At 42.2% G+C, this 15,926-nt stretch overlaps 1 protein-coding gene across 4 annotated transcripts in view; it reads right to left on the reverse strand.

The window, feature by feature from the left end:
* The window catches only part of RBMS2 (RNA binding motif single stranded interacting protein 2), a 57,704-nt gene extending 43,711 nt beyond the window's left edge, over nucleotides 1–13,993 (reverse strand). For 2 of the 4 annotated variants that reach the window (XM_061132061.1, XM_061132048.1), the window contains exon 1: nucleotides 12,587–12,763. In XM_061132061.1, coding sequence (XP_060988044.1) covers nucleotides 12,587–12,652 — 66 coding nt within the window. In that variant the 5' untranslated portion in view covers nucleotides 12,653–12,763. Of the gene's footprint in view, nucleotides 1–4,277; nucleotides 4,415–4,569; nucleotides 5,244–12,586; nucleotides 12,764–13,472; nucleotides 13,541–13,669 lie in introns of those variants that run through there. The other 2 variants (XM_061132056.1, XM_061132062.1) reach the window with 2 other exon arrangements.
* Between the last annotated feature and the right edge of the window lie 1,933 nt (nucleotides 13,994–15,926).

Consider the following 15,926-nt stretch of genomic DNA (forward strand, 5'->3'; position numbering starts at 1 on the left):
AAAATACAGAAAACCTGAACGGACCAGTAAGGAGACTGACAATCTCCAGGACTAGATGACTTCACAAGTGAATTCCACCAAACATTCAAAGAATTAACACCAATTCTCAAACTCTTCCAAAAAACTCAATAGAAGGGAACACTCCCAAACTCAGTTCATGAGACCAACATTACCCTGATACCAAAGCCAGATGCATACACTACAAGAAAACAGGCCAACATCCATGACGAGTATAAATGCAAAAATTCTTAATAAACACCAAAACAAATTCACAGCACATTAAAAGGATCACACACCAAGACCGAGTCTTTTTTCACACTCATTTATCTTTGGCCATGCGGGGCTTCGCTGCTGCCAGCAGGCTTGCTCTAACCGCCGAGCGTGGGCTGCTCACCGCGGTGGCCCTCGTGTTTCAGAGCGTGGGCTTCCGGAGTTGTGGCGGGTGGGCTCGTTTGCCCCACAGCACGTGATATCTTCCTGGACCAGGGATCCAACCACTGTTCCTTGCATTGCAAAGTGGATTCTTAACCACTGGACCACTAAGGAAGCCCCAAGGACACATTTTATTACTGAGATTGAATAGGTTGCTTTTCGTTTTGTTTGAACACTTGGAAGAATTTAGTCTTAAATGGGGCTTCCCAGGTGGCACTGGTGGTAAAGAACCCAGTGAAGGAAATGTGAGAGATGTGGGTTCAATCCCTGGATGGGAAATATCCCCTGGAGAAGGGCCTGGCAACTCACCCCAGTATTCATGCCTGGAGGAGGAGCCTGACAGGCTACAGTTGGTCCAGAGGGTCGCAGAGTCACACATGACTGATGCAACTTAGCACCCACGCAGTCTTAAACACTTTCTGATTTAAAAATTTTAGGACTTCCCTGGTGGTTCAGTGGTAAAGAATCTGCCTGCCAGTGGAGGAGAGACGGATTTGATCCCTCGGCCAGGAAGACCCCACACGCCAAGGAGCAACTAAGCCTGTTAGCCACAACTGCTGAGCCTGTGCTAAAGAGCCGGGAAGCCACAACTGCCGACGCCTGCATGTCTAGAGCCTGTATTCCGCAACGAGAAGTCACTGCAATGAGAAGCCTGTGCGCTGCAACTAGAGAGCAGCCCCCGCTCACAACTAGAGAAAAGCCTGAGCAGCGACAAAGACCCAGCACAGCCAAAAGTAAGTAAGTAAAATTAAATTTCAAAACCCTTTAAAATTTTTTTAAACTTTCACAAAACTTTTATGTATCAAGATGCTTTTTTCTTTTCATTGTAGAACTTGTTTATGAAACTTCACTTCCTGAAAAAGAAATATTTGCAAATCATATACCTGACAAGGTATTAATATCCAAAATATATAAAGAACCCCTAAAACTCAATAACAACAAAAAAATCCCACTTTAAAAATGGGAAAAGGAGTTCAGTATTTCTCCAAAGAAAATATACAAATGACCAATAAGCATGTGAAAAGATGACCAACATCACTAATCATTAAACAAATACAAATCAAAATTATAATGAAATACTTTCTCACACCCATTAGGATGGCTACTATCAAAAAAATGGAAAATAAGTGTTGGCAAGGATTCAGATAAATCAGAACTTGCGCACTACTGGTAGGAACATAAAATGGTACAGCCACTAAGGAAAATAATATGGTAATTCCTCAAAAAATTAAAAATAGAATTACCATATGATCCAGCAATTTCCAGTTCTGGGAATATACCCAAAAGAACTGAAAGCAGAGTCTGAAGAGATACTTATACACCCACGTTCACAGAAACACTATTCACAATAATGAAAAGAAGGAAGTAACTCAAGTATGTCTCACAGATGAATGGATACACAAAATGTGGTATGTACATTCAATTTAATATTACTCAGCCTTAAAAAGCAAGGAAATCTTGATATGTTACAACATGGATGAACTTTGAGGACATTATGCCAAGTTATGTAAGTCAATCACAAAAAGACAAATACTGTGTGACTACATTTATATGACTTAGAGAAGCCATAAAAGACAGAAAGTAGAACAGTGGCGGCCAGTAGTCTGGGGGTAGGGGGAATGGGGAGTCGTTTAATGGGGTAGTGTCAGTTTTGCAAGATGAAAGTTCTACTCGAGACTGGCTGCACAAGTAAACGTATCGTACTTAACACTGTTACACTGTATACTTAAAAATGGTTAAGATGGCAAATCTTGTTATACATATTTTACAATTAAAAAATAAAGAGAGCAAATATTGAGAAAAAGAGTGGAATGTAATGAAGCAGAGATTCTAGCGGAACTACTTTTTCAAGAAGGTGGATTGTAAAAGGGATCAGAAAAATGGGGCAGTAACTGGCAGGAGACATGGGATCAAGCAGGTTTTCCATTGTTTTGTTTTAAGGTGAAAGAAACTATAAGCTTGTTTGTATGCACACAGGAAGAAAAAGAATGGAATCATATCGTCCATGGCTAATTTTAATGATCATTTACTATGTAGCAGGCATTAATTACTAAGAGTCCAATCAAGTAGGTACTCGTATATTATGCTATTAGATATGGGCCTGTAGGAGAAAGAACAGTCATGGGTAAGTTGAGAAGTTTGGCTTCAACATCAGGAAAAATGAAATTTACAGTAAATTTACATTTACTTAGATGGAGAAGACAGTGAGAAGGACAGCTGCGGCAGAGTGAGGAGGAAGAAAGCAGGCAGGCACTCTGCTTTAAACATGTTAAATTTGAAATGTCGGATAAACATCTAAATGGAGATGTGATGTGATGTTAGAATACGAATCTGGATTGCAGAAGGGCAGTCCAGGTTGAAATCTAATTTGAGATTTGTCACCCTGTGGGTGATTTTCTTTTTTAACTTAAGGACAGATGATTTTCAGTGTTGTGGTAGTGTTAGGTACACAGCAAAGGGATTGAGTTATACATGCGTGAGTGTGTGTTTAAGTCACCTCAGTCTTGTCCAACTCTTTGTGATCCCATGGACTACAGCCCACCAGGCCCCTCTGTCCATGGGGCTCTCCAGGCGAGAATACTGGAGTGGGCTGCCATGCCCTCCTCCAGGGGATCCTCCCGACCCAGGGATCAAACCCACGCTTCCTGTACTACTGGCAGATCCATTACCCACTGAGCCGCCTGTGGCTGTTACCTATTACGTGTGCACGCAGTCCTTTTCAGATTTTCCATTAGGTATGGATAAAATTTAAAGCTATGAGACTTAATAAAATTACGAATGGAGAAGTGTAGATGGAAGAGAAATTCAAGAACTGAGCCCTGGGGATCTCCCAACGTTCAGAGATCAGGAAAATTAGGAGGAACCAGCAAAGAAGCCTGCAGAGAAAAGGCCAGACACTAGAGAAATAGGAAGCTATGGTGGTCTGTAAACCAAACGAAGAAAGTGTTTCACGCAATTGTGTGATCAAATGTGTCAAGTGTCAATAACAGATTAAGATAAGAGTTAAGAACTGACCACTCAGGAAAATGAAGAGTCATTGCAGACCTTTGTAAGAGCAGTTTTGGTGGAGCATTGGGAATAAAAGTCTAGATTGCATTTAAGAGAGAATGAGAGGGGTATGACATTTCCAGTAAGTAGGGAGGCTGTGAATGTACAGTAAATTTTATATTGCTAATGGAGACAACAGTAGTAGACTTAGAAAGCAATTTAGCATTGCCTCTTTTTAAACTGGGGTTTCCAAGGAGGCACAGTGATAAAGAATCTGCCTGCCAATGCACAAGATGAAGAGACTCGGGTTCTATCCCTGGGTCAGGAAGATCCCCTGGAGTAGGAAATGGCAACCCACTCCAGTGTTCTTGCCTGGAAAATTCCACAGACAGAGGAGCCTGGCGGGCTACAGTCCATGGGGTCTCAAAAGAGTCAGACACGATTGAACACACACATGTATTTTAATTTTTTTGGCCACACGATGGGGCATGCAGGCTCTTAGTTCCTCCACTAAGGATCCAAGCCATGCCCCCTGCAGTCATAACCACTGGACCACCAGGGAATTCTCCAGCATCATCTCTTAAAGGTCAACATTCACAAACTATACTCCACAACCCCACTCCTACGTACAAACTCCAAAGAAATTTTTACACAGCTGTGCCACATATATGATAATATTCTGAGCAGCTACGTTAGGAACAGCAAAAGCGAACACGCCTGGAACAGCCCAAATGCTCACTGGTGGAAGAATGGATAAACTACGGTATATTCACAAAATGAAATATTATACAAGAAAAAATGAGTAAAATATACAACATGAATGAACCATGAAGATGTAATACTGAAAGGAGACAAACCAACAGAAGGCTGTGCTGCCATAAGACAATGAAGCGGTGGCTGACAGATCAGGAGCCAACGACCTGAGTTCAAACCCCGGCTGGGCCATTCACTAGTGGCGTGATTATTAAGCTCTCTGCAGTTCATTTGTTCTCATCTGTGAAACAGGGAAAATAATAATGAAACTGTCATGAGGATGTAATTGTGTATGTAAAGCACTCAGAACAATGTAAAAAAGCGAATTAAACATGGTTTTAAACTATATTTTTAAAAAGCAATAGAATGATAGATACAAAATTTAAGAGCAGTTACCTTTAGAAGGGAGGTCGGCGGTGGGATGGGGAAACACTCCTGAGCACATGTAATCTACAGGCACTGCTTCCGGTTCTTGCCGGCAGGCGGGTTTGCAGCTGTGCCCCTTTGTAACTGCTGTCTTTACTTTGGGCAGCGCCTGGGCTCAAGCGCACAGGCTCAGTGGTTGCGGCACATGGCATCTTCCTGGGTTAGGGGTCAAACCCACGTCTCCGGGGAAGCGCGCAGGCGTTCCTCTCATTGTGCTCCATCAGTTTCAGTCCAGCCGCTCAGTCGTGTCTGACTCTTTGTGACCCCGTGGACCACAGCAGGCCAGGCTTCCCTGCCCATCACCAACTCCCAGAGCTTGCTCAAACTCATGTCCATCACATCAGTGATGCCATCCAACCATCTCATCCTCTGCATCCCTTTCTCCTCCCGCCTTCAATCTTTCCCGGCATCAGGGTCTTTTCCAACAAGTCAGTTCTTCACATCAGGTGGCCAAAGTATTGGAGTTTCAGCTTCAACATCAGTCCTCCCAATGAAAACTCAGGAATGATTTCCTTTAGGATGGACTAGTTGGATCTTCTTGCAGTCCAAGGGACTCTCAAGAATCTTCCCCAACACCACAATTCAAAAGCATCAGTTTGGTGCTCAGCTTTTACAGTCCAACTTTCATATCTGTACATGATATGCTTTATAGTTACATGTAATCTTTTGTGTTATTAAATAATATATTAAAGATAGTAAAAGAGAAGTAATGGAAGGAAATAAATTGGAGACAGCTAGTATATATAACACTTAGAATAACAGTCTATTTACATAGGTCCTAGCACATTCTGGAGCTATTTAATGAATGTGAGTCAGTGAACAAATAAACAGTAAGGCCATTCCAAAAGGAAGGAACAACAACAAAAAAGTATCAGAGGCTGAATACTACATGAAGCACAAAGACAAGAGAATCAGAGAATGTGAGGGATTGTGAACACACACACATATCTGGAAAGTGTCAAGTAACTCATCATGAACCTTTTTACCTTTTGGCTTCTGTATCTCCCATCTTTGAGAAAATTCTCCCCACAGCACCACCCTCTTCCAGCCTTTATCTCATTTCTCTGCTCCCCATCTTTTTAAAGTAACAACTTTGGGCTTCTCTGGTGGTTCAGTGGCTAAGATTCCATGCTCCCAATGCAGGGGCCCGGGTTTGATCCTGAGTCAGGGAACTAGATCCCACATGTCAGAACTAAGACCCAGCACAACCAAATAAAAAAAATATAAATAAATATTAAAAAATAAAAATAACTTTATTGAGATGTAATTTACATACCATGTAATTAACCCATTTAAAACATAGTTTCAATGGTATTTGGATCACTATAATCAATTTTAGAACATTTTCATTACCCCAAAATGAAACCCAATACCCACTGCTGCTGCTAAGTCGATTCAGTCGTGTCCGACTCTGTGTGACCTCATAGACGGCAGCCCACCAGGCTCCCGTCCCTGGGATTCTCCAGGCAAGAACACTGGAGTGGGTTTCCATTTCCTTCTCCAGTGCATGAAAGGGAAAAGTGAAGGTGAAGTCGCTCAGTCGTGTCCGACTCTTCACGACCCCATGGACTGCAGCCCGCCAGGCTCCTCCGTCCATGGGATTTTCCAGGCAAGAGTAACGGAGTGGGTTGCCATTGCCTTCTCCCAATACCCATTACCAGTCACTTTTCTTTCCCTCCAAACTCTCCTACTCCATCTCCAGGTAACTGCTAATCTCCTTTCTACCTCCCTGGATTTGCCTATTTTGGACACTTCATATAAATGGAAGCATCAAATACAGCTGATCCTTGAACAACACAGATTTAACTGCACGGGTCCACTTACGTGTGGATTTTCTGCAACTGGTTTACTCTAAGGATGCAGAACTATGGATATGGAGGAGCCACGGATACGGAGGATCAAATATAGCGTATATGTGGATTTTCAGCTGCACAGGGCTGGTGTTACAAGCCCTGCGATGTTCAAGGGTCCAAATGTATGTGGTCTTTCGTGACTGGCTTCTTTCAATAACATAATTTTTTCAAGGTTCATCCATTTTGTAGACTGTATCAGTACCCTATTACTTTTCCTTTTTTTGGCCATATCACACGGCAGGTAGGATCTTAGTTCCCCAAGCAGAGATCACACCCATGCTCTCTGTCCTAACCAGTGGACTTCCAGCAAAGTCCCAGTACTCTTACGACTTTTTAATCACTGAATAAAATCCAAAATTCCATTGTATGGGTAAACACAGTAAATTATCCATGCATCAGTTGATGGATATATGGATTGTTTCCACTTTTTGGCTATAATGAATAGTGCTGTTATGAACACTGATGCACAGGCTTTTCGTGTGGACATCATGTTTTAATTTCCCTTGGGTATATACCTAGGAATGTGTTTAACCTTTTAAGGAACTGCCAAAATGTTTTTCAAAGCAGCTGCACCGTTTACATTCCTATCAGCAGGTTATAAGGGTACAATTACACCACGCTATTATCTGTGTTTTTGACTACAACCATCCTTGTGGGTGTGAGGTGGTATCTCACTGTGGTTTTGACTTCCTTGTTGGCTAATGATGCTGGACACCTTTTCATGGCTATTTGTAGATCTTCTTTGATGAAATATCTATTCAGACATTTTGCCTGTTTTAAAATTATTTTTCCTGCACTTTCATCTTAATCAAAATTCTTAAAAGATCAGTCTATATTTACCATCTATACTTCCTTACTTTCATTCACTCAAAACCCACTCCAACCCTGCTTTTACTCCCCAATCTGAAATTGCTTGTTAAAGTCACCAACCACCTCTCCACCGATAAAATCATGATTATTCATCCGTCTTCATCTTCCAGGATTATCTACGGTTTGCATATCTGCATTTTAATTCCAGCTGACTTTTTCTGGCCACACTGCACACTCTCACCAGGGGCTGAAGCTGGTGCCCTGCACTGGAGATGACGACCTTAACCACTGGTCCACAGGGAAAGTCCCTGAATTCTTATTCTGATTTGTATTTTCTTCTGTCTTGTTTCTTTTCTGTATTTTTCTGTCTTACAGCATATTTTCTTAGGAGATTAGAACAACCAAAGAGTATTGCCAGAGAACTGCAGGTAACACAACTGGTTCAAGCAGAGTCGGTGTAGTGAAAGCTTGCAGGGGAGGTGGGGAAGAGAAGGAAAACAGTGGGCACGGGCCTAAGGATTTGGACTTGGTTTAGCAGGTAATATATACCCATCCAGCAATGCAGGAGACCCAGGTTTGATCCCTGGGTCAGGAAGATCCCCTGGAGAAGGAAATGGCAACCCACTCCAGTATTCTTGCAGGGAAAATCACATGGATGGAGGAGCCTGGCAGGCAACACCCCATGGGGTCACAGAGAGTCAGACATGACTGAGCAACTAACACACATATACCCATCAAAGGTTTTTATACAAGAAATGCTCAGCACTATGCTGTTGGAATGTTGGAAGATTATTCTGGTAGCAGGTATAAAATTGCTTGGGGACAAGGGGTAGGGAGTGAAGAAACCAGAGACAGGAGATCCTGTGGGATGTTTATTACTATGGTAATAAGGGCCTAAGTCAGTGTGAAGTGAAGTGGTTCAGTCACGTCCAACTCTTTGCGACTCCATGGACTGTAGCCCACCAGGCTCCTCTGGGCATGGGGATTCTCCAGGCAAGAGTACTGGAGTGGGTTGCCATTTCCATCTCCAGGGGATCTTCCCAACCCAGGGATCGAAGCCCGGTCTCCCGCACTGCAGGCAGACGCTTTACCCTCTGAGCCACAAGGGAAGCCTAAGTTAGCATAGTAGAGCTAAAAAAGGGGGAATCAATGGAGAGACATCACCAGTAAACTGTAAGCAACTGAGTTCACTTTATCACTGATAACAGAACTATTAGCTGCCAGTGGTCATGAGATGTTGGACTTTAAAAGTTCCGCCAGGGAATTCCCTGGCAGTCCCGTGGTTAGGACTCCGAGCTTCTACTGCAAGGGGCACAGGTTCAATCCTTGGTGGGGGAGACTAGGATCCCACACGCCACACAGTGTGGCCAAAAAATAAAACTAAAAAGTGAAAGTTCTACTGAATTTGATTCGATGGAAACTCCATGAAAATGCAGCAAACACACTGAAATCCCCTCTCCCTGTTAGAAGTATAAACCACCCTAGCATCGCTTCCCACTGTCTGCTCTCCTGAGTAAACTCTTCCAAAAACTTCAGGCGACTCAAACTTCTCAAAGAGTGAAAATCTGGCAATGCCTACCAGCCAGTTCTACTCATCACTGCCTCTGCGCCTCCACCCCACCCCACTCCCTGCAACTCCCCGCCCCAATATGGCCTTCAATATGTTAAGATCAAGAAGAAATAGAAATTTATGCAAAATAGGTCAGGGAAGGCAAATTATCCCAAGTTAAACAACGTCTCTTTTCTTTTTTTCCAAAGGGAATGGTTGTTGATGCTCAGAGGAGTTAACTTATAATAACACATACCAGGAGGATGATGTCAGGGAAGGCGTGGTTAGGCTCTTTACAAGTCTGAAATTCCTTTACTCACAAACACTTCCTCTTTCAGACTCACCTACACACAAATCTCTAGACCGAGGCAACTCTTTCAGATGCTGAAGGAAGTGCTGAGACCTTAGAACTCTGATCTTTTCACCTTTAGTCTTCTTTTTCTTTAAGAACTAAGAATAATTAAGATAGATTTTTTTTTTTTAAATACCATCATTTTTCAGAATCTCTCTTTGAAATTCACATTTTTCTCCTTTCTGTGATTTAGAATTCTCCAGCTAAGGATACTGGAGTGGGTTGCCATTTCCATCTCCAGGGGATCTTCCTGACCCAGGGATCGAACCAGTGTCTCCTGAACTGGCAGGCAGACACTTTACCACTGAGCCACCAGGGAAGCCCTTGTGATTATTTAATTCCATTAAAAAGAATGGATATTCAACACTACATCCTGAGAAAGAATGTGCATGCCTTTATCAGGCATTATACATTTGTTGATTGTATACCTATACTTGCAACAGCCAAGAAAGAATAAGAAAACTGTAATTGTCCTTGGCTCCTCAGGAAACAGCTTCTCTGATAAAATATACAAATTTGTTTCAAAATAAAACAATCTTTTTTTTTTTTGCCGAATTGCAGGACTTACAGGATTTGAGTCCCCTGAGCAGGGACCGAGCCCCAGCCAGGGCAGTGAGAACACCGAGTCCTCACCACTGCACCGCCAGGAAAGTCCCCAAACAATTCCACTTTTAAAAGACATTAAACAAAAATTAATGAAGTTACCAAAGGGCGGTACAAATAAATCTTTTCAAACTGAGCTCACTCAAGAAATTATTTTTATTCCACTAACCCAAAGTGACAACTACAGTAAATTATGATATAAAAATACTCCTTAAAGAAAACGGATCTCTACAAATCTGTTTACTTACAGATTTTGGTACAACAAAATGATGGAAAAGAAAAGCAGATATTTATAATGTGTACCTTTTCAGAAATTTAGAATTTTATTTCAGTTTTTTAAATGTTCCAGACATCTCCAAAACTTTTTACATAGACTTGTCCTACCTGATAAACTTAGTTATTAATAGAAATGGCAAGTAAGCCAATGTCAAAATTAAAACTAACTTGTCATTGAAAAAAATCTGGGAGAATAGACAAAGCAAACTGCTACTAATTATTTCCCTTAATGGGTGGGATTTAGGTAAGTAACTTCAGGACATGAAGGGAAGATTTTTTGTTTTATATACCTCTTGATGCTTAAATTTTAAAAATAAATATGTCTTATGTTTATTACTAAAAACTAACAACTTATTTTAAAAACTAACCTTTGGTATAAAACAGCCAAATTACACGATCAGATTCACTCGAAACATTCTTCTCAAAAAATGAACACATTGAGCTGTACATACCAACAAAAAGACAAACAGTAACACAGTAATCACTTCATTTAAATAAGCCTAGTACCTACAAACCTATATATACACACAAGGCGTCACAGTCACAAAGTGATGCCATCATAACTCTGACCTGTAAGAACCCAAAGGACATTAGATAAATACCCTGAGCAATTACGGATCTACCCCATCCCAGGGTTCTTAATGCGTTTCTCAAACCTTACAAGTTATCAGAAAGAGAGATGATATTTGAATCCCAGTCCACAATAATAAGCCTCGCCCCTACACCAGTGATCCCCAACCTTTTTGGCACCAGGGCCTGGTTTTGTGGAAGACAATTTTTCCACAGATTGGAGTGGGATGGTTTTCGGATGCTTCAAGAGCATTACATTCATTGTGCACTTTATTTCTATTACTCTTACATCAGCTCCACCTCAGGACATCAGACATTAGATCCCAGAGGTTAGGGACCCCTGCCCTACAATATCCTAGATTTAGAGGCTGGTTAAATGTTTCCCATACAACAAGGGGAAAAGGAAGTACAGAGCCAAGAAACAAGAATATTTTAGATAGCATCAAATCCATGGGTACTAATAGGAAAAAACCAATTTCTGGAATTCATTTTATTGTATTTTAATGGGTAATCTGAGAGACCTGGAGGGAAAAAATTAGGAAGGAAAACTTTTATACAGTACTACACAAGATTTGAAGAGAATAAAGACAGATGAGCTATCCCTCTGTGAAAATCCTATTGATTTATGTGTGTGTATAAAATTGATAACACATGAACCCCTATTTCTTAAGGACATAATAGAGTGTATGTGTGTGTGTGTGTGTGTGTGTGTACCCGCGCGCATGCGTGTGTTAGCCACTCAGTCGTGTCCGACGCTTTGCCACCCAATGGGCTGCAGCCCAGCAGGCTCCCCTGTCCATGGGATTCTCCAGGTAAAAATACTGGAGTGGACTGCCATCCCCTTCTCCAGGGGATCTTTCCGATCCGAGGATCAGACTCGTCTCCTGCATCGCAGGCAGATCCTTTACTGTCTGAGCCCCCAGGGAAGCAATGACAGAATGAATGCCAGATAAACTAACACTGGGTGTTTCGGTCCCAAACGTTGACTCACCGCCTTGATCAGATACTTTGTTCACCTGTAACAGTCTCCTTACGTGTTTAAGAAAGTATCGAGAATCCCTTCCCACACCCCAACAATCCATCAGATGAGCAAAATATCCTAAAATATACACGGCACCTTTTTTCTACAAAGAACAGCTAGAAAATCAAGACAGAGGTAAAGGGTCTTTCTGCTACGGCATAAAGGTCCTCCTCGTCAGCACTGCGTGCACTGAAATGCCAAGAAACCGCCCGGGATACTCCTTGGCAACTGTGGGCACGGCTGTGTACCTCGCCCCAGACTGCCCCTTGCCCAAGCATCGCACAGCTCTCTGGCAGCTGTGGGTTAATCAAAAAGCCTTCAAAGACCCCTGCTGAGCCTGGCTATCTGCAGAGCAGGAAGCCCCAGCTTAGCAGCAGACCCCAAAGAAGCCCAGAACTTTCCGTCTCAACTCCCAAGGTCTTATCTTAAAAACTCCTAGCCTACAGGCTGGGTGGAGTAGGGTCTCCATCTAAGCTCCAAGAGTAGGCTCAGTGCTCAGATGAAGCTGTGATTTCACTGACTGTCTTCAAGCTACCTGATAATGCTGATGGAATGGTAGGAAGGAAGGTGGGCTGGAGGAGAAGGCAGTTAATCAAAACAACGAAATAACCTTGGAGTGAGCAGGCTGGGGGCCAGGGTTTGAGGTGACATATTTTCCCTGTGAAAACTGGATACATCAGCAGGAAGTCAAACTAACTTCAGAAAGCTCCGAACTTGCAAAGCGTGATTTGTTTTTAATTCCACTGCACTCTCAGGCCTCAGGTAAGGGACTGTGAATTCCTGGAACTCCAGAACCAGGTAAGAAAAGATGACCAAAAAAAAAGTGGTGGAAAACGAGAGGAGCTGAGAGGACAGGAAGCCTGTCCCCTCTTAAGGAGAAAGTTAAGGCCAAGGGCACTCCCCGGTCCCCAGAAAGGGAAGTAGCTGAATTCCAAAAAAGCACTTTTCCCTACCTTCTTGTTGTTCTTGTTATAGCCAAAAGTCGAAATCCCAGGCCTGGACGTCACTGATAGCAGCATTTTCTCTTTAATGTCAGGAAGCTAAGAGAGAAAGAGGGAGAGGGAAAGGGAGAGGAAAGAAGGGAGAGAAGGAGGGAGGGAGGGAGGAAGAGAAGGGAGAGGGAGAAGGGAGGAGGGGGGGAGTGAAGAATGAGCCAGGGCTGCTTGTTCACGTCACTGATAGAAGTTAACCCCAGTCTGAGTGAGGCTCTTCCACTGGGTCCTAATGCCCAAGATGTTATTTTTTAATTTTTCATAGGCTTAGCAGTTAGACCAAAAAGAAGTTTTTAGGTCTACCTCTTTCAACTCTATCCCCTTCCCTATTTATTTTGTACAAGTTCAGATTCTCATGGAAAAAAAGAAGACATTTTCTCCTTAGATCTCAGCTGTAAGATTCCAAGCTTGATTTTAAAGGGACACTGCCTTGTAGAACATGCGAAGAAAATAAGCTCACTACTCCCCCCCCCCCCCCTTTATATTTACAGCGAGCTTAACACACAGAATAACAAACAAAGAGCTCATCTAAGGTCAGAGACAAGCAAAACAGAGGATGGAAAATAACTAGTTTCAGACCCTCAGACAGTTTTATTCCTCTTGGGTCACGCTAATGGGCTGATGCTTCTTAATCCTTTCAGATTCCCCCAGGTGCGACTTCAAAAAAGATTTTTCAAACTGGACTATGTCATGAAACTTGATGCTTACTGCTTTCTTTATTCTTTTCCCCAGCTTTACTGAGACATAATTGCCTAGTGATTTCTTTGACAATTGTTAGCTACCTTATATGAATCTTCATCCCACTATTCCGAGCTTCAAGGTCCATGAAACTGAAACGATTACTCACCCAATCTGAAGTTTATGCCCCAGCTGAAGTTCACAGAGTTGGGATGTTTGCTTCAAGCTGTCTCTAAACTGCAGAAAAATAAATAAATAACTATTTTAAATAAAGACATGCTTCACAGAGAAGAAAAATACAAAGATCTTAGAAGGAAAGGAACATTAACTTAAGAGTCAAAAATTTAACACACTTGCAACACTTACCTCTAAATAGTACAAAAAGAATGTGCTGTAGAAGGTGCCTTAACAATAAAATAAACTTGTAGGAAACCAAAAATTTAAGAACGCTATCCAGTAATTTACCAATCTAGTCCAAGTGGAACAGGGATATAGGATGAAAGCCTTCAAATCCCTTCTTAAGGCCCCCTCACTGTCATAGTGCATATTCTAAGAAATGAATTAACCTGTCTGCTTTGCCACAACAAACATTAAGACCAAACCCTCCCTTAGATGAAGTCCCAGTCTCTATTCTAGTTCTCCTGTCACCTTTTTGCTATAATAAAGGGACAAACAGTACCAACATTCTGCAGAGTAAATACACACACACCACACCCCCAATCTCTAACTTTCATTTCCAATAGGACAGGAAGTGCCTGCTAAGCTCAAGGGACACAGGAAGGGTGGGAACAGCCTCCATGTGGGAATTGCAACTGAGACTGGAAGCACAGCAGCCAAATGCAGTCAATAAATCAATAAAGGCATCTCCCACGGACACCATATTTTTTTAAGTCCCTTTCCTGCCCTCAGAGGTTCTCATTCACTATATGCCAAGTTATCACTGCCATTTAGGTCCTTCTCCCTTAATCTAGCAATGTGGCACAAAACCTTAGTCTTTAAGACCTGATTTATAATGGGGTTTATCTTTGAAAGGTTAAGATGCTGCATTCCCAATGCACGGGCCCTGGGTTCAATCCCTGGTCAGGGAACTAATTACTATATACAGTTGAAGTGAAGTGGGGGTCGAAAGGAGTCGGACACAACAGAGCGACCCACACCTCACTTCATTTCAACTCTATACAGTAATTAGAGCACAATTCTCATACTGCAACTAAAAAGATTCTGTGTGCGACAACCAAGACCCAGCAGAGATAAATAAATATAATGAGGTGTGTAACAGCGCCCAACCTGATTTCTTAAAAATCCTAATATTCTCACTGTGCTGTGTTCTCTTATTGCGTTCCTTAAGGCTCAAGGATATCTTAGAATTTAGGATAGTTAAAACCATAAGTTTTAGAGAAAAGCAGACATGCATTCAGATCCTGACACCACTGTTAGTTACTGTTATTTATCTCTAGGCCAAGTTACTTAACATCTCTGACGCACTCATTTCCAAAACGGAGATAATAGCTCCTTCATTAGCCTTTAGGGTCAAATCTAAGTTCTGGTTCAGTCCTCTCATTCACAAGCTGAATGACACTGGGAGAATGACCTCACATGTCTGAACCTCACTGAGCTCGTCTGTAAAATACAGTAAACAAACAGCCTCTACTTCCTAAAACTGTAATGAAGTGAAATAAGGCAGTGCATATAACGCCCTTAGGAAGGTACGTGGCACATTTGGTGAACACTTGGTAAAAAGCTAGCAGACGTTAGCTCCGTTTAGATTAATTACTCTGTCTCCCAGTGTGTATCCCTCTGGGCATTACATAACCCAGATTTTATGATCTGATGTGAACATTTCCAAAAACTAGTATTTTAGTTACATTCAAAAGATCATACTAGGACTAGATAGGCTGAACTATATAAGTGGAAATACTGAATAAGAAATTTCAGGAATCATCCATCCCAATTTCTTTTCTCTATCTTCCAGAAGCAAACAATCTGATTATTTGAAAATTCTTTTCATAACTCCAATCTCTTGAAATTGGTGGAATATCTCTTATCTCTAGGGGGAAAAAAAGAAACAAGATAATACAGAATCAAAGCACATTAGACAAGACATCCCAGCTCCCGTTTCTCTAGAGTCCTGCTACTTTAAGAAACTGAAGTAGATTTTTTTAAAAAGGAAGATCTTCATATACCCTAAAATTTAACACCTTTTTGCCATTCTAAAAGTAGACAGTATCAGAAGGAAGATAAAGAAGGATCCAATTAAATAAATTCTATTATATATGTTTTCATTCGTTAGGCTGTGCTGGGTCGTGGTTGCCGCCCGCAGGACTTGTTGTTGGGCCCACGGACTTGCTGCCTGTGGCTCAAGAGCTTTACTTGCTCACAGCGTGTGGGCTCTCGTTCCCAGGCAGGGATGGAACCCAGGCCCCTGCACTGAGACTGCAGAGTCTCAGCCACTGGACTACCAGGGAAGTCCCCGGCAGGTGTATTTTTAAAGCAGGCAGGGACTCCCCTGGTGGTCCAGGGGCTGAGACTTTGTGCTCCCAATGCAGGGGGCCCGGGTTTGATCCCTGGCCAGGGAACAAGAACCCACTCACCGCAACTAACACCCAGTGCAGCTAAATAAACA

The sequence above is a fragment of the Dama dama genome, chromosome 3, assembly GCF_033118175.1.
Source record: "Dama dama isolate Ldn47 chromosome 3, ASM3311817v1, whole genome shotgun sequence".
In the NCBI taxonomy this organism is placed as follows: domain Eukaryota; kingdom Metazoa; phylum Chordata; class Mammalia; order Artiodactyla; family Cervidae; genus Dama; species Dama dama.